We start from the raw sequence: 19,045 nt of genomic DNA, 5'->3' as shown, positions 1-19,045 counted from the left end.
ATTGCATCCCAGCCAACCTCTCTAATTCCATCCTCTGCTGAAATATAGTCAGGGCCACACCTTTGCTTGTCACCACCTCCCTTCCGATCATTCATCCCCTGCAAGGTAGTCTGAACGTGGTTTCACACTGACTGTACACTTTAATCGCGCACGTGTGTGTGCGCGCGCGCGTGTGTTTAAATTCAAGGACCTAAGTGATGCATCTACTGTCGTCTTCCCTGAAACAGCAACTTGTATATGTCAACACAAACAGATGAACATGATCTCAGGCCCTGCGGTGCACGTGTGCATGTGTGTGTGTGTGTGTGTGTGTGTGCGTTTGTGTGACGGGATCCGTGCAAGGATAGCACATTGATACGCACTGAATGCTCCTCACACACAGACACACACGCATGTTGAAGCTTGTGGAGGTGGTAGGAGATGAGAAAACAGCCAGCAATCGATCAGTGCTATTGATTTTTTTCTCTTTTGGAATGGGTGGATATTTGAAATAGGCCTCTTGAGCAAACAATGGTAATAACTCTTCTACTGATAGTGCTGAAAAAAAAAAAAAAACTTAAATTATTGTAAGAACAGTAAAGCTTTATGGCAAACAGATGAAAATATTTTTGCAATGTAGGCCTACACTATGTTAATGTAAATTATTACATGCGAGTTATGTAGCTCAAGTATGCTCACTTCATCACATTGTCTTTATCTCTTCCTGCCTCTCGTGTCCCCTGGAAGCACTAAAACCAAAAGTCCTTCACCTCTTGATCTATTCCATTGGATTTCCTTCCCGTTAAACATCCTCCAAACTCATTTCACTTTCCTTTCCCAAACTTTGTTTCTTCTCTTGCAATTGTCTTCCTTACACCTGATGTCATATTTTTCCTCACACTCAAGTTTTTACCTTTAAAAAAAAAAACCAAAACTAAATAGAGACTTTCTGTGCTGTAGTCACCTTTTACAGATAGTCATAGAAATATTGCAACCATTTTTTTGTTACACCGAATTTTTTTTTGTAATCCTACTGCCTTACCTTCCTATTCTCTTCTGGAGGCAAACCAGAGGTCTTCCGTCCTCCACTCATTGATCTTAACATCTCCTTTGTTTTTTCCCTTCTGCTTAGCCTTTCCACTGCGCCCTCATTCCTCTTTTCCTCTTCCATCTCTTGAAACTATATCCAGACTTTCTGTGCTGAGGATTTGTCCCTCTCAACTCTCTCCAGTAATTCCAGCAGCAAGAACAGAAATATCCTAACCCCCTAACCTCTGAATTTATTTTCCCTCTCTCCCTCTACTCAACAACTCTCACTTTATTTTCCCCATGAAAACATATGCGGTTTCTCCAGGGTAGGTGCCAACATTTTGCCTGGAAGCTAAGCTTTTATCAACCAACGCGTAGCTACCAAAATAGTTGGCATTCCAAGTAAATCAATACAGATGTAGGCAGGGAGAAACACTCTTCATTTCACTTCACTAAATGGAGGGCCGGCGTGAAACGGGCCGGAACGTCATTAGCACTTTAATGTGCTAAACCCTTAAACCGTTCATTCATCCTTTTTTTGATGACGCTTGTTCTCGTTAGAATTGCAGGTGAGCTGGAGCCGACATGCAAACTTCCACACAGGAAGTCCTAAACTATGAGGAGGATATGCAAACATTTTCCTTCAATATGATCACCATGTGCCTCACCTCCAGGAAGCCCGTCCCAAACTTCCAGCCAGTCGTATTTGCAGTCTCCCTCTGCTCCAGGCAAGGGGTCGTTCTCCAGGTCAAAGGTGAGGAAAGTGAGGCTCACGTCCATGCTGGGGGGCACAACGATGATGAAGGAGCACTCCAAGTTGTGGGGGTATTTGTCAGGGAAACCTGGAGACTCGATGAGACCCGAGGGACTTGTGAAGTTTCTGGAACAGTCCGAACCTTGAAGGGAAGACAAAAACGTATATTAGGACAAAATAATCACAGCAATACACAAACACACGCATGTGATTGTGTCAGGAATAAAAAAAGGGCCCTTTAATAAATCCTGTACTGTAATATTTCCTCCATCAGCGTTCCGTCACACACAATTAGCATGGTGTAGTGACATCATTATTCTAGTTTACTCAACCATGTCTAGTTGTCCACCCAAACACACACACACACCAGTGTTTAAGCCTCTTAAAGTAACCCATTTGCCTCCAGTCTGTTTGGGTGCCTGTCTGCGCTTGCAAGCTTCCACAAGGGAAAGTAGGTAAGACATCTTAGAGAGTACCTACTCTCGCACTTTTAAATACATTTAAAAAGTTGAGCTTATGTGCATTTGGAAGAGTGACTTAAGGCGGAGTTACCATGGTCCTTCATGAATATCTGTAAATAAACAATCATGATTGAGAAACATGTCACTTCTTCTGTCCTATTTCCCAATCTGTTTTGCTCGTGACCTTCTCACACGTGTAATGACATCAGAAACACACACAACTACTCGCTCGCCACCCACTTCACCCACTCAATAATGTGGGTCGGCGTAACCGTAAGCATGTGAGTGTGTGTGCGATCGGCTGACCAGTTTGGTTGCCAGCAGCAATTTGCCCCCCCCCTCGCATTACTTCAAGTTCATGCACATCACATAAACACTTCTGCCCTCCTTTCACATGTGATATGTTCCTTTTATGCCCTCTTAACCCATATTTTCACCTTGGCACTTGAATTGAAAATCATAATAACGTACCATAATGTACTGAAGCGGCAAAAATATTCATTAGTCATTGTTTAGATGAATTGTGTTTACCCTGCTTTGTTTATGCCAGTCTGATTCAAAAATGTTGTTGCTCAGTGAGTTGTGTTGCTGGGTAGATTTTGGATCCCCGGAGGACAGTAGACTGTTGTCTCCCGAGCTTTCATTGATATGACATAATTTGATATTATGAATATTCAAAACCACACTGCAACCATTAAAATATTTTTTAAATCAATTTATGGGGTAACAGCACACACAGAAGTAAATTTTTACTTCAAGATGTTGTGACCATGATTGACAGACTGAGCCAGAATACATGTTGTTCACAGAATGCGCATAAAATTTGAGCAGCTTGTTGTTGTTCTAAAGTTGGCACAGTGTCCAATAATTGAAATGACTGGATGAAATGTAATATCATTGCAACACTGTATTGGATTGAGACATGACGTGTTGTGATCCATTGACAGAAAAAAAACAACAATGCATGTACAGTAAAGTACTCAACAATAATAGGCTGAACGTGTGAGCGAGCATGTCGTGCAGACATGACTGTGTGTGATGGCTCATCCTACATCTGGGCATTCATATACTGTATGTGCGTGTATTCGTGTGTGTGCACGCATGTGTATGTGTCTGGCCAATTCTGGGTCACAATAACAGCTGGGGGCGCACTGCCTAGACAGCAGGATTTGATTGGCTGGCCCGGCAGGGCTGCCTGTGCATTGGTTGTCATTTTTCTACAGCTACCATAGTAACAGAAATGTAAACACAAACAGTTTGTTGTTGGATTGATGTACTTTTTGTGTTTGAGCATTTTCACCTTTTGAGATCTTTTCTCTTTGGTAAAGCGGTGTATGCATACACACCAAGTATTGCAGGGATTTAAAAGGTGTGTGTGTGTGTGTATGGGCAAAACGGGCAACAAATTATTGTCTTTGGCAGATGTGTTTTAACATCTGCCAACAAGCCCTTTTCCACTCTGACTAGACTGTTACTCAGACGGTGAAGGTCTGCTTGTCAGTACATAAAGACGTAGCGAGACAATCTCCCCTAACACAGACAGGGATTAGGACAGAGACCCTCTCTAAAATCATCCTCTCTTAGGGATGAAGGACTCCAAGCGGGGGGGAAAAGTCATTAATACACACAGCGGCATGGCTCCGTGACACACTTCTTACAATGTGAGAAGATTTTTAGGAGGACGATGCTAGATGTTAACACTATACACTAACGCTATATCAAATACATGTTTTAATATGCTACGTTTGTATGTATATGTTTAATATACATATTTGACAGTAACTGCTAAAATGGGCACACTGACATAGAAAATTCAATTGTTTGGCATTGTGAATAATATTTAGGCGTTACTAGGCAGCAAATATTGAAAATAAACATGGATATAACGAAGAGGGGAAGTAGGTAAAAATAACATGAAGTTCGGAGGACAAATACGTAGGAAGAGCATATTGAACAATATCATAATGAGGCTGTATTAGGCGTGGATGACGCACGCACACACAAACACACACTTTCATCCTGACACGTACATAAAATACAGTCACCCACACGAGCAGACGTTGAGTTGTACCTCGCAGGATAACAAGATCTTGTTAACGATGTTCCAGCAGCTTGAATATTTAAAATGTTCCCTCTTTGCCAGGTACACACAGACGCAACACGAGCAAGCATACATCCAATAGTAATAATTCTCAGATTTCTAGTTTATCGTGACAGCAGATCTCAACTGCTTTTACTGTGGAAATCAGTGAGCATCAATCGTTCTTGGGGGATTTCGATTAATTGATGGAATAATCTATAGAATAATCTATTCTAAAAATACTCAATAGTGACAATAGTTATGTTAGACTGTCTGCCCAACTGGCCTGAACTGAACAAGCGCCATACTGTGGATACATCTGTTGCACAGTTCTGCTGTTGTAATTCATGCAGACAATCGGCCAAAATAACACCATATTTTATCGGTTTTGACTTCAAGGATTCTTGTGTAAAACTGCAAACTTGCATGTATGAGCGCCAGCGAATTTCCACGGGAGCATGTGTCATGAAAACCATCCAAAGTTCTACACAATGTGATCTTCACCTCTGCAGTTAACAGGAGCAGCATTGTCGTCTAAGACTCCAAGTGTGAACTCAGCCGAAAGTGAGACACATCCATGTAGACCAGCACACGTGTTGTCTTAGTAACCTCAGCCCGCCCTGTGTGTGACAGTGTCTCTCAAGGCTCAGGACTCAATTAAACAGGCATGCAAAGAATGCTTTCAGGATGAAGGCAACACGATGGCTGAAGACACTATGTGCCTCTCAAGTGTGTCTCACTTGCCCTTCATCTCAATTGGTCTTGCTTTGGCTGACCCACAACAGCGTGACGGGGATCTTTATCACCAACACACAATGAGATGTAATGCTCAGACAGACAGGGGGCCACTGAGGGCAGAGCGGTCTCACACGGGCAGTCTAAAAGGGTCTCAAGGGTCCCCTGCTGAGTCGCTCTTTACCTGCTTACGATCTAGCATGAGATCCGAGGGACAAATTTGGTCTGGTCACCTAATGAAGCATGCTGGCTCTCCTAGTAGTGATACAGTCATGGCTGGCTTGCTTTCAAAGGTACGCTACACATTCTATTGGGGAGGATAACGGGGATAAGCCCCCTCTTGAGGGAGTTAAATAATCCAAACAACAACTTGGGGTTCAGTTACGCAGGAATGTTCACACCTGACCATGGAGATTTGAGTCTGGTCCTTGCTTTCTGTATCATATTTACTCGTAGTAAAGCGGGCGACACCCATCGGGATTTTCAACATCTTAACTTGTGCGAGACCCCACACGACAAAGATAATCACCGTGCTCTACTAACTCTCATAGTGCCTGATGTACTTGAGATAACAACAGTGCACACACAATGGCTTGCTTGTCTTCCCTCCCAACCAGATGTATATTGTAGTACCAAGACTGACCTGTAAGAGGTGTCAAAGGGCACTTTACGCTCAACTCAACCAGTTGCTCTTTTACTTTATTTGTGGCCGCAACCGCCGCAATCCTTGAGTCTGTGGCTCTGCCAAATTTGGTGTTGACCACACACTTGAGGACTTGCGATCGTAAATACCAAATAGATTCATCTTAAGACACATTCTTCAAGCCCAAATTAGGTAGACCATCCATGCATTAGACAGCCACCCAAGAGTTGCACTTTTACGAAAGTTTTATTGATTAGCACTTCCAGAAAGGTCAATTAAGGGAGATTCAGAATCCACATGTCCCAATGATGGCCTATCAACTTGCATAGAATTTAAAAATATTTACCATCATCGTCAATCTTGATATCTCCTTACCAGTTTTGAATATTTCGTAGCGCAGCGAGAAGCCGGCCCCCTGGTGGGCATAGTCAGACACAAACTTGATGTGAAGGGCGGGTCCGGATGATATGATTGGTGCTGGGGCGATGTTACTGCAATGCTTTCCCAATAAGTCGGCCGTTTCAGAGTTGCCGTCGTGGATCTCGACATAGTCAAACCTGGAAAGGACAAAAAAAAAACAGGGATTTTGAGATCTTGCGGTAAGAGGCGGAGTTTCAGATCAATAGAAACGATTGCAATTGATTGGATCGATAACATCAGTGACCTCGGCACAGCATCTCTGTTGAATTCATGAAGGCGTTTGGGGGAAAAAAAAGCATAAATGTATTTGAATGTCATATTCACTGTCAGCAGAACTGGGTTGTGTTATTACAGCTGCAGGGGAAGATATATAATTCAAGCATTCCATAATAAACACCACAGGACACATGTTGGAAGTGCTATAGAGGATAAACTGAGAGCTGCAGAAAATTCCACTGTACATTTTCTACATGTGTTATTTCTTTATTCTCTCTATTTTAATACCTAAATCGTAGTGATTTATTTCTCATTGTTTCCTAATGATTTCTACCTTATAATTAAGTCTAATTTGAGTCGTCCCTAAATACAGTACATTTATTGTTAGTCACCATTATTGGGAAGCGTGGTTGGTGGAGGAAAAAAAAAATCTATTTTTATTCCATTTCTTTGATGTCTTCTGAGCACAAATGTTGGCCTCCGTGCTCAGAGACGCACAGCAGGAGTGCTGCCTCTGTGTCTGGACAACAACCAGCTGGTCACCTGCTTGCTTTCAAAATAGCGTCCTGCCAGCAAAATTCTTTCTCGCGGTTTGCCCGCCACAGATGACGTCAAGTTTAATGTGAGTTAATTCCATTTTCACCAAGAGACTTAAAGACCTAATAAGTACATCTGGAGTCTATTTGCACATCTTTAGTTACTTTATCGATCAGTTCTGACCACAGTCATGTTAATTGCTCTTCTATTGAGCTTTTTACATCTCTCCAGTGAAGGAACCCACAAAGAATGTCTGCTTTTTTGCCATTATACAGAGGGGATGAATCGATACTACTTGCAAGCATGCATTGCAGTAACACTTGAGCAGAACACTTGTATTTAGTTTTTACATTTTATACATGGCAGAGCTAGCGGGGTGGCTGTGGGGGCATTGCCCCCTCTAAAACTGCTTGGACCCCAGCCCTCCTGTAAAAAATTGTTTTCACATTTTCTCCCATTCTTCGTAGGTAACATCTAGTGAACATTTAACAGCGTTTTGTTTTTTTGTTTTTTTAATTTGGGAGGTTTTAAAAAAAACTGTTTGCCCTCCTCCCCGCATGGCCCCCACAAGGAAAAAAAAATCCTAGCTCCGCCTGTGGCAAAGGTTACGGGACTCCCACACTCCAATCATTTAAGGTGCCAACTGCCTGTGGAATACTACACTGGTGAGACACTGTAAAGTGTGTGTGTGTGCGAATGTGTGTGTGTGGGGGTATCTTCTCCTTAAAGGGATTGGAAAACTGACTTCTTAGAAAAGGGTAAACAGTAAACCACCAAGTAAATCTTATGTGTGTTTGGCTCACTTTGTTCTCCGTGGGCTCCTCCAACATGTCAGTCAGTCAAGACTCACTGTGTGGGAGAGTCAAGTGCGAGAAGCAGGATTAAAATGTAAGAACCCAGCATTTTGGGGCTGTTTCTCCCCCAAATTGCCTAAAAAGGAGAATTGCAGCAATTAAAGTGCGGGATACGGCCTCCTGCGCACCATGGTGGACCTTATAATTAAGACGTCCTCCCATACTTATTTTCAGCAGGCCCACTGAGTGAGGGCTGTGGTTTCTCGTGAAAAGTAGGGAATTGTCGAGAAAGTTCATCAGTTAAACTGGCTCGTGTGTATACGTCACTTTAAATGAATTCCAGTATAATGGCCTGTGTGAGCACGCACAAATCACCGCAATGACGTACTTGAAAGTATAGACGTGCGTCTAATTGCAACTCCTTCTGCAAATGCTATATTTGACAAAAAATATATATATTGTACTCAATGCTAGGGAAATTTTTGTAGATTTACAGTATCCAGTCAGTTCATTACTTTTCTTCATATCAACCGTTGCCATGTACTCATGTAATCTTTTTGGATTCATAATTGATAATGAAAATTGGAGACATGGTGTGGTTTTAATGATCTGATTTTCTGTCTGTCATGGAAGCGGTCATAAAAACTGTTGCTGCTCCCATGACATCAAAGCAAGGACACAACAGAAAAAAACACACCCTTCCTTCCACCCAAGACTTCCTGGTAAACGCAAAAGACAAAGGCCGCCCTATGAAATCATGACCTCAGGTTGGAATGAAGAGAAAATGTTTACAGATTCCGCCATCAGAGTGTGGATGTGCGCACAGAGAACCTGACACTACATTCGCTAATGTTGGACTGACAGCCACAGGTGCCCCCCACCATCCTGTCCCCCCGTTTGGCTCAACATCAACATTTAAGTAAGCACACGGTAAACACACACACAGTGCCCGTGGCATTCATGCATCATCCATAGATGAGCTGGAGGTTTGCTTCAATCCATTCAGTGTGGAAGGAACACAGCTTCTAACACGCTGTTGAAATCCCATCATCACTCTCTCCTTGTACTCGCCAAACCAAAAAAAAAAAAAAAAAAAAGAGGTGAATATTCCACAGAGCCGACGGGTTTGTTGCACAGACTTGCCGAAGGGAATGATGAGAAGCGGGAATTTGTTTCACACGTTTTCCTTGAGATTCGCTGTTTATCAAGGGGGTGTAAAAAAAGGATTTTGCTTGCTTGTAGGGTGGAAATGATAAAAAAAAAAAAAAAAAATCCAATCGTGTTTCCAAAGCATTTCTGACAGGCTACAGCATCAAGGACCTGCGGGATGCTGTAGATTACGACGAAGACGGAACATTTACATTTTCTTATGGGCACCATGAAAAGGTACATGCGTACGGATAATCGGGACAAATTTAAACATTTCCCTCCCAAAAGCTTGACCGTCAGATGTTCCGAAAAGACTTTCCTGATTGATTATCCTGTGGTGGAGGATGAAGACTAGGAGATTAATTTCCTCTCCGATCTGACAATTGATGGAGCTGACAACCGTGAATGATAAAGCTGTTAAATATTTACAAACGCAAATCTGGAAACAAGGAACTACTAAAACAAAATTGGATGGGAAAAATTTGCATTGTGCAAAAAAAAAATGTCTAAAGAATCGAGTCGTGCTTTTGCAAATAGTGACCCTACAAAATTCAAAGTTGTAAAATTAAAATTACATGTAACTTTAGTACACTATATTAGTATAAGCATTCTCTTTTGCAAGACAAACTTGTTTTAGTCTTGATATCTTTAAGAAAGGGAAATGAAACCAGGCCAACTATATCATGCAAAAATCATTCCAATTTTATTTTCGTTTTGTTGAGTACACAACCCAATTACAAATTTGTGCAAGTCTATGAGTGTGTGTGTGTGTGTGTGTGTGTGTGTGTGTGTGTGTGTGTGTGTGTGTGTGTCTCCGACTTTGTCCAACTGTAACCTCCTGGACAATTAATCAATGCCTCATTATGGCTTGAACGTATATTGATCGGGATTGTCCATCAAAATTACAGGAGCACACAAACACAAACACAAACACACAGACGAGCACACACATTAGAGTTATGGATCAGACAGGCCTTTAGGGCCTCGGGGAGTGTCTGAGTCTCACGGCTCGCCGTTTATGCGCACGTGCGGCTTGTCTAAGATCAGCATTGTAGATAGCCGAAGAGGAGGAGGAGGAGGAGGAGAAGGTCAACGAGGATGCGCAATATAAGAAAAGGACACCACTTTTGTCACATATGGTAAAGATGAGTCAGAAGGAGGTGGGAAATGGAAGATGAGCAAAGAGAGAGAGAAAGGTTTAAGTATGCCGCATTTGTCATGCTTCCTGTTTTTCTGCGAAAGGAGGAAGGAAAGACTCGGGGGGTGATTCACTTGGGGGCAATGAGGAGGACGAAGTGATGAAGAGAGAAATGTGCTAGCCGAAGAAGGTGCCTGATCAGATGGAAGATGATAGATGGGGTCAGTTTGATGGCGGCAATGAGGCTGGAGGGGGACCAGGGGTCAGATGAATCCCGGGGAGGAGAAGGAGAGAGCCGAGAGGGAGGAAGAGAGAGAGAAAGAGAGGCTGTCAGGAAGATTTGCGCCTGCCCTCAACAGACCCTGACGCTGCAGTTTTCCCTAAGCAGTCAATGCGCGCGCGCACATACTCTTTCCAAAGACGCCAAGGAGAGATCCGGCTTTCGCAGACTGAGCCGTGCGGCGAGCCAAGAGGAAAATGTGAAGTAAACAACCAGCTGCTGTGTTGAAAGGCAACATAGCCGCTCAAAATATGACGCCGGGGCGGCTCTTTAACCTTAACTGTCTCGGGGGTCACCTCATGAAGAATTTAATATCACTTTGTTGGCAGAAGAAATCTTATTTATACACACAAGCAGCCCCTCCCAGCCTTTTTCCAGTTGTTTTGCAAAGACCTTTTATACACTTATGCCAGTTATCAGTTGGGGGGGGGGAGTGGATGACAGAAAAGATATTACTAATATCTCCCTGTGATTCTTAAGAGCAGACTGCATTGTGCATTACGAAACGGAAGGCTTACAAGCGTAAAAATAGTTTCCAGCCATTGTAACGAGAATGGCACTCCGCCCCAGTCAAGGCCAAAGTGTCCCAATGTGGACCTGCTCCAAATGAGACATCTTCATAGATGACCACCTGCTGCATATTTTCATAGTGCACTTTGTCATTGTGTTACATGAATTGATTACGCAAAGCCTCATGTGGCGTGTTAGCGGGGGATACTTGGACTGAAATTGGATTTTTACAATACATTCTTGAGAGTGGCACAAAAAAAATGGTCCTGGCATTTTGGCTTGTAAATGGACCTCTTTGGCAGAACTAATGGCTTAATGCGTGTGGGTGCCAAAGACTTGACATCCATGATGAGGCCCTGTGGTGCATCTCATGTGATTGGTGGTAAAAAGGGAAGTTACACATAGTCATGATTTGTCGCTAAACTTGGCAAGCCTTTATTTGTACATCGGAGTATACGACCGCCTCTTACTTCCTCCTTCAACGAAATGACCACTGTGGCAGAATCTTAATGAAATCATTGTTTCCACTCACTGACCGGCCCGTCATCGATTTGACCGGCCCAGTCGCCGACCGGCAGCTCTGCATAATGTAATGCCTTATAGATTACAGATTAGTATTTTAAATCACAATCGGGAGCGTAATAAATCTTTGGCATTGTTATATAATGAAACAACCCTTGGCTGATTGGCGCATGATACGTGTGTGCGTGCGAGATGATAGACGAGTCTTCTCTCTGTTCTTGGCATCTTTACCCTGTGGACTTAACAGATCAATTTCAGCCTCCCTCTGCACATACATACGCTGGCGTCGGGTGCCGGCCGACTTAAATAGCTCCATCCCATTGAGTCTATTAGGCTTGAGATGATACGATCATCATCTTACATCCTGATATGGATTATTAATTATTATGTAATATGGAATGCAAGTTGACAAACTAAGACGGTTGTTTGTGATGTACTGTATGTGGTTACTGCAGAGGAGTGATAATGCGAGTCTAACGAGAGGAGACGACATGCTTCGTAACACCAAAAAAAAAAAATCAAATTGTCTTGATTTTACACTAGCGCCACTCCAATTAGACGGTCCCCTGCTGGGAAAGTGACAAACTAAAGTGCTGGACTCTCAAAAGGAGTGACTGGCAGGGGGGCAAAATGAAGGGAAAGTAGCGGTCTTTTTTTTGTATATACGTACTTCCAGAATGAAAGTGGAGCAAAAGCACAACAATTCCTTTTCAGTCTTATGCTTTCAACAAACAGCCAGGTAAAATATTGATGCCGCGATTCTACAGCGGAAATGTCAGCATGATTTTAGCAAATCTGAGAGAGGGAATTCTCCTGATCTATTATTGATGTCAATGGGGCACGCTGTTTGGTTGAAAAGACAAAGTGTATGAGTACTGAATTTGTAGCCCCTATGCTTTGAACATATACTTCCACTTTGGTATTCAAATACATTGTTTTCGCAAGGCAAGACCGGCGGCAGTAGTGGTTCAGTTGTTGATTTTAGAGATCCCAAATACACAAGCTGAAAATATGCAAAGACTGAGAAATATGTAGTACTTAATAGTGGAGATTTAGAGCCAAACATTATTTTTGTTTTCACTACCACATCAGTGCATTCAACAAACATAACCGCAGAATTTGAGAGCAGGGACAGTGGCTTGATTTTTCTTTTCATAATTTTGAAGCTGCATTTTCTTTTCAGTTATTCAAATTTGGTGGATTTTTTTTCTGTGGTCGTTCAGATTTGACATTCCGTGTATGAGGCACATCAATAAACACAAATTTAAACCAAAACCTACAAAAGTGAAAACATACAAGTCTAGTCATCAAAGTAAGTGAGGTTTTGCTTTGTGCAAGGTGTCACTAGTTGTGTGCTCCAAGTTTTGAAAGGTACCTAATAACTGCACCGCTTTACAAAAAAATCTTTTCTGAGCACAATTTTACAATCATTTCCCTCCACAGCTGGTTTGACTGCAGGTTGCTTAATCAATCACCTACTTCTTTAACAGCATGGCTTCATTATTTCCCAGCATGCCTGTTTGCCCTCATGTCTGTATTGTCGCCGCATCGTGGATTTCAATTTAATGGCGCTACACTTGCATTTCTCCAAGTTTGACTCAAGCCAAAAACCGGCGATAGACGGAAAATTCTCTCCTGACTAGGTTAATCTGTTCAAAGTGTGAAAAAAAAGCATCCTGGAATTGGAAATATGTGGTAATTAGGCTATGATATTTAGAAATGAAGGACTCTGGGAGGTCCCAAAGTGATGCTTGTGGGCAAGCTTATGCCAAGGAAACAGGAGGAGAGTGGGCTGACCAAATCCGCCCAGCCGTTCTCATACAAAGTGATGAAAGTTGTCGTCAATTTGTGTGAAAAAAAAAAAAGAAAATTCTATTGTGATAACTAAATGAATACACGTTTCTTTGGAATGCTGCAAGAACATCTCTCTGTTCCTACCTGCAGTCCAGCTTCTCTAGCTCAAAGTGCGGGTTGAAGTTGATCACAATGCGCTGAGAAGGTTCAGGCGCAGTGATGACCCAGCGGCAAATCTGATGGGGGGGATACTCCAGCGGGTAGCCGGGCGTGGTGATGTAGCCCGCGACAGTGGCATCCAGATAGCCACCACATGGCTCAAGTTCTGCGAGGGCAAAAGACAAACACAAGGGATTACATATATTTCAAGACAATCCTCAAGTCTGAAGGTTAAATCCTGACCCAATAAATCGTCTTGTTTACCTTCCGGTTAATTAGAAGCACCCGCGGCTATTTTATTTATTTTCTAATTTTAATAAAATGAGTTTGCAGGCCATGTGTCACTGATAGCAAACAGACAAATGACTAAAAATATTTTCTCAAGAAAAACTCACGGTATTGCATTGAGTACTACTTTTCCCAAATGCTGATAAGATGCTGTGTACAAAGCAGATAAGGAGTGAAGATAAGACCAGTGTTTGCAGACACAGGATATGGACAACAAAGAAGTCAGCGTGTAAGTGGATGTGATGTGATGTCAAAGATCGACGCAACATCATGATATACAAAGACCCCCATTCACTGTCCCCCACGCTCACACACAAACACAATGACTGGAGCATCCAGATGCCAGTTAGTCTCAACGAACAGGTCCTTGGTGTCAGCAGCCATACGTGTGTGGGTCAGCTCATACTCAATGGCTCTCATTCAGCAGTCTGACACAACTCCCATCATAAGTCACATATTTGGGTGACGGGCGATGACATAACATGCCTGCTACACACAACTGGACTCGATTGGAACTTTGCTGGCTATTGTGTCGCAGGATGATCGGCCCGCTTAATGCACTCGGCGGACTCTCTCGCCTCAAAGACTAATAAAGAGGCATGTGACGCATCATGCGGGCTAGGAGTGTAATGTTTGTTAAAGGGGACATATTATGGAAAATTGAATTTTAATGGCTCGTATGCAAATGAGGGTCTCTGAAGTGCTGCTCACCTATTAAGTGTGAAATCAAACGTGTGGATTGTTTTAAACCTCTATATCTGAAAACGCATTTGTTGGGGAGCTGTTCTGCTTTTTTCTGGGTCTCATTCTGGGTAAAGTAGACAACGACAGTGAACAGGCTATTTATTGTGGGGATACTACCCTAAATTTGCTTAAAAAAATATATATATTTGCATATATAAAATATATATTTTATATATAAAATTGCAATATATATACATTTTTATTATACCTTCTTTCTTTCTGCATTACTGTAACAAGAAAAAAAACAGCTGTAGACCACAATATGGACAGACTCTCGAGTAATAAGAGGGAAACAAGGTCACAGCTCAGCATGCTGCAGTTTTAGTGATTGATACTGGAACTGGTGTCTACCTCCAGCTGTCTGTAAACAATCACCGATCACCTCTATCTTCCCATTTCCATCTTTCATGCTCCTCGATGAAACTTTTAGAGTCAACTCATGGCGCTTGCCCTTGTCCTATCTGTTTCCAATCTCCCTGGTGACATATGGCAACACAGGAGTAGAGTTACAAGGCCAGTGAAACCCTGCCGGGCTTATCTCATCCCGGCACCATTTGGATTCGTGTTAAACCACCCGGAAATCTCAAAGCAGCAGCAGCCAATCACCTCCTGTCAAACAGCACTCACTGATCACAACATTAGGTAGTACCTGCACAATCTAATGACAAAAAAAAATAAATCGGCCTCAATTCGTATTGGATCTTGTTAGACTATACATGTGTACCTAATGAATTGACCAGCAAGTGAGTGCATATGCATGCAGTTATCCGAAGCACATCCACAGAGCTACTGATTTGCATTCCACACAAGCGCAGGGTGACCTGCCAGCGTGTCTGTTCGTGAGAACACAAAAGATGCTGAGTTAAGAGTTCACGTCAAGAATTATAAAGCAGGTAAAAGTGACACAATGAGAGAAATTGTGCCAAAGCTCTCAAAGAGTGAGCCAGACAAGGGAAAAAAAAGATCAAACATACCAAGCAAGATCAGAACTGAACAGGTTTTGAACTTTTGATGATCATGTCATATTAAAAGTTGTATAAAAAATTTAGACAGCGCCACTGCATTAGCAGAATGGACTGCATATTATTCTGCTTAAGAAAATAAATAAATCCTCTAAGAGGAACAAGTGAGAGTTGAGTGTTTGTTTGCAGGTGTGCAGAAGGGACCTGAGACTTCAACCACAAACGTCAACCTGCCAAACCTCTACCGGACCACAATGTTATTGTTGTTTTACTATTATTATTTTCATTTCTTCTTTTCTTACTTTCGGTTGTAAATTACTTTTCTATTTTTTTTATATTGCTTGAAAATAAATAAAGTTAATTCATCCAAATGTCAAAGAAATTTCGTTCTCATTTACCGATATTCCATCTATCGTGCAGTTTATGTGCTCGCATTAATGTGCACACGCTCCAACTTTGTGCCCTTATAAAGGCATTGGAGGGACATTTACTTATGCTAATTAGGACCAGCTGGCCTACGCTTGCAATTTACAAGAAAATAGATGTTCCATGAATGCCACTTGGACTTAAAAGTTCCAAAAACGGCAGATTTACGAGAAAAGTATGAGCCCAGCGGTGGACCACAGTCATTTAAATCCTATAATGGTATATGAATGGGATAAAATTGTCAAAATAAATGGGACTCAAGCACCCTTCCTAAATGAGGACCATTAAATGCGTAAGCAGAACCCATCGATTTTCTATCGCGCTTGGGTGAGCTAGCTGGAGTCTATTCCAGTTGACTTTGGTTACAAATGGGGTACATCCTGCACTGGTCACAATATGCTTTGGAAACTATGTGACGGCCATTTTGAGCTAGCTGTAGTTATGGTCAACGTTAACAAGTCAATGTTGTCGATGGGGATTCACAGGGAAACATTAGACCCCAAAGATCTCTCACAGTGGCCGAAAGTGGACTCTTGGGCAGACCTTTGACTTCCGCAGAGTGGCTAACATGCATTGGCTGAGATTTGTGGCTTTTTCTTGAGCCTGCTAGCTAGCATTACTAGCTAGCTAGTCATCCGGTCGTTGGTAAACCAAAGTTCCAAAGTTCTGTATTTTTTGACTACTTTTTACGACTGAACCACAACAACGTGTGTGATCCTCTGGGAGAAGCTGTATTGAGACCACATAGTTACAATAAAGGCACAAACACAACCGCGAAACATCGGCCATCACATTCTGGTTTGGACATCACTGAATTCCAACCAACCGCAGGCACACACGCACGCGCACACACACACACACACATATACACTTACACAGCATAACTAGCGGTAAATGGTGCTAAGCAGTCTAGCAGGGATATAAGACAGGTTGCTGCATTATTTATGTCCCTCTGACACATTTTGCATTTCTGCCCGATAGCACCTATTCAGCGGCTTTTACACATACTCGACACACATTGAATGCATGCAGAGAAAAACCTGAATATACATATCCCTTCACGATGATGAATGCTCATTTTCCAACTTTGCTCAGAAGCTTTATAAACAGATAAATTTTTCCTCTTGGAGATCTTTTTTTCCACCCTGTTCATCAGTTAGCTCTTCTGCGATTGAAAATTTCCATTGGTTTGAGTCTAGTATGTCAGTGTGTGTGAATTTGTGTGTATGTGTGTGTGGTTTGTTTTAAACCACGACCTGATCAGTCAATTTTGATGAGGTGTTGCTGGCATTCAATTCACAATGTAGATTTTATGGCAACATTTGTTTTTTTTTTATCTTCAGTAGATTGGTTCAGCATTGCGATTGCTCCTGGCATTGTTACCTTAAAGTGTAGCAAAGCAGACACATAGCTTGTATATATATTTTTTATAAAGTCAGACCGTGCGACTACGGAAATATGAGAATTGGAGCAAATAACAGACTGTAATGTCTACATTGGACACATCCCAGTTAGATTTTAGTGATCCAAACCTGAGACACCTCAGGAATGAGAAGAGAGAAGAAAGGCAGAACACGAAGGAAGAACGAGTGAGCAATGCCAGAGCATCTGTCTCTCATCATATGAAAAGAGAAAGTCAGCAGCTCTGAAAAGCTCACTGGACAGAAAAGGCAAGCTGAACACCAACACATAAACAGGTAGTGTATACAGGACGTACTGGGCGGCTGGATTACTGGAAACTAACTGGTTTGGGTTCGAGAGTGAAAAAGAAACAACCTTAATCTTAATTCATCAATCAGGAATCTAAGCAAAACACATTGTATGCTTTCAACTTTGTGAGAACTGTTTGGTGAAGGCCTAGGAGGCCATTCCTTTCTCATCATGTGTGGGGTCGCTCGCGTTTCAAAAATCCGTTAAGATGTTAAAAACTTGCAAACTGCATAAGTAACAATAATAGGTTTTCACTGTTTTGTCCCATTTCCAGGCTTGGGAGAATGAAAGGGGGGGGGGGTAGATTACAGTGCAAGGAAGTATTAAAAAAAAAATGAGAAGCTAGAACACTAAAGAGATTCCCACACCGTAGCAGAGCGGGTTGAAAAAAGGTTATTGAGGTTTCCTAATCGGAGCAAGGGAACGCGCTGAGGTGTGGAGAAAGAGACACAAAGTGCTATTAAAGGAGAGGTGGAGGGCCGTGAACGAAGGAAAACAACAGGATGATTCGGTGTGACGGGAGCGAGAGAAAGGAATACAACCTGTGGCCTCGCACGGCACTGATCTAGAGGGACTGCAGAGGACACACACACACACACACACACACACACACACACAAAATGTTTTTTTGGTATACAGGAGGTTCAGAAAATGAAAACATGTTTACGAATACACAAAGAGACACACAGAGCTCCCGTCCCAGTTCAGCTACTCCGGTCATTACCGATGGCTGACGAAGACACTGGAATAGCAACAGTGTGCTAATGACATGATAACCGTAATTAGAACATCCTAGTGGACACGCTAATTGTGCTCTCTGTTTAACAAATGAAGTGAAGGCGGGAGGCAGACGAGAGAAAATGTACTGAAGGTTAAATGGCTCAATGTTTGTTTGCTCGCAGCAACCACAACAGGTTGTTGGTGGCTGTGGAGCAGCCTGGTTTAAGGACAGGCACACAATGAGATCCACTACCGGGGAATTCTGCCTCTACCGACTTTTATTTTCACACACAAGCATTAGGGGAAAGAATAAATGTTGGTTTGTAATATTTAATAAACAATTTGGTCCATATATAAGGCGCACCGGACTATAAGGCTCACTGTCGGCTTTTGAGAAAATTTTAGGTACTTAGGTGCGCTTTATAGTCTGGAAAATACAGTACTCCTCTTAGGTCTACTGTGTTGATTGTTCCAGATTCTAAATGTGTGCTTTGGAGGTAGCAGATGACTGAAAGTGAACTGTTTACTGCACACGTGGCTCCACTCAACTATCTCTTCACTCTCTGCCCCTTCGCTCTTATTTCACCGGTGCCCTCCTCACTTGCTCTCGCCGCTGCCGTTCTCTAGTTTCTTTTTGAAAGAATCTCGCTTTTACTTGCTCCCTCCGTTGCACTTTCCTTCTCTCGCTTTCCCTCGACTTGCCCTCTTTTTTTCACAACTTCACAGTTTTGGCATGTTTGACTGGATTTTTTGGCAGAATTCGCATTGTACTTTCAAGTTCTAGGAATCTTTAAATCATTTATCGTATCTGTCAGTGTGTGTTTAATAAATGAGACACAAAAACAATCACACACACAATGGGGGAAAACATATTTGCAGTATTCTTCCAAGTAGGCTACTGGGATTTATGAGTTTGTTGCCAATGCGACATCCTTGACTAGTATGCACCACTTCACTCACTGTTTAAGTAGATTTACTGAAAACAACAACTTTAA

The 19,045-nt window shown here is 42.3% G+C and overlaps 1 protein-coding gene across 2 annotated transcripts in view; it reads right to left on the bottom strand.

Annotated features, from left to right (window-relative positions):
* The window catches only part of LOC147051030 (neuropilin-2-like), a 60,539-nt gene that overhangs the window by 35,929 nt on the left and 5,565 nt on the right, over positions 1–19,045 (bottom strand). For both annotated transcript variants that reach the window (XM_085920106.1, XM_085920107.1), the window contains 3 exons: positions 13,186–13,366; positions 6,057–6,238; positions 1,677–1,904 (listed from right to left, as the gene is read on the bottom strand). In XM_085920106.1, coding sequence (XP_085776232.1) covers positions 1,677–1,904; positions 6,057–6,238; positions 13,186–13,366 — 591 coding nt within the window. The remainder of the gene's footprint in view (positions 1–1,676; positions 1,905–6,056; positions 6,239–13,185; positions 13,367–19,045) is intronic.

The sequence above is a fragment of the Syngnathus leptorhynchus genome, chromosome 9 (genome assembly GCF_054491065.1).
Source record: "Syngnathus leptorhynchus isolate UIUO chromosome 9, UIUO_Slep, whole genome shotgun sequence".
Lineage (NCBI taxonomy): Eukaryota > Metazoa > Chordata > Actinopteri > Syngnathiformes > Syngnathidae > Syngnathus > Syngnathus leptorhynchus.
This window is presented reverse-complemented; position numbering and strand designations above follow the sequence as displayed.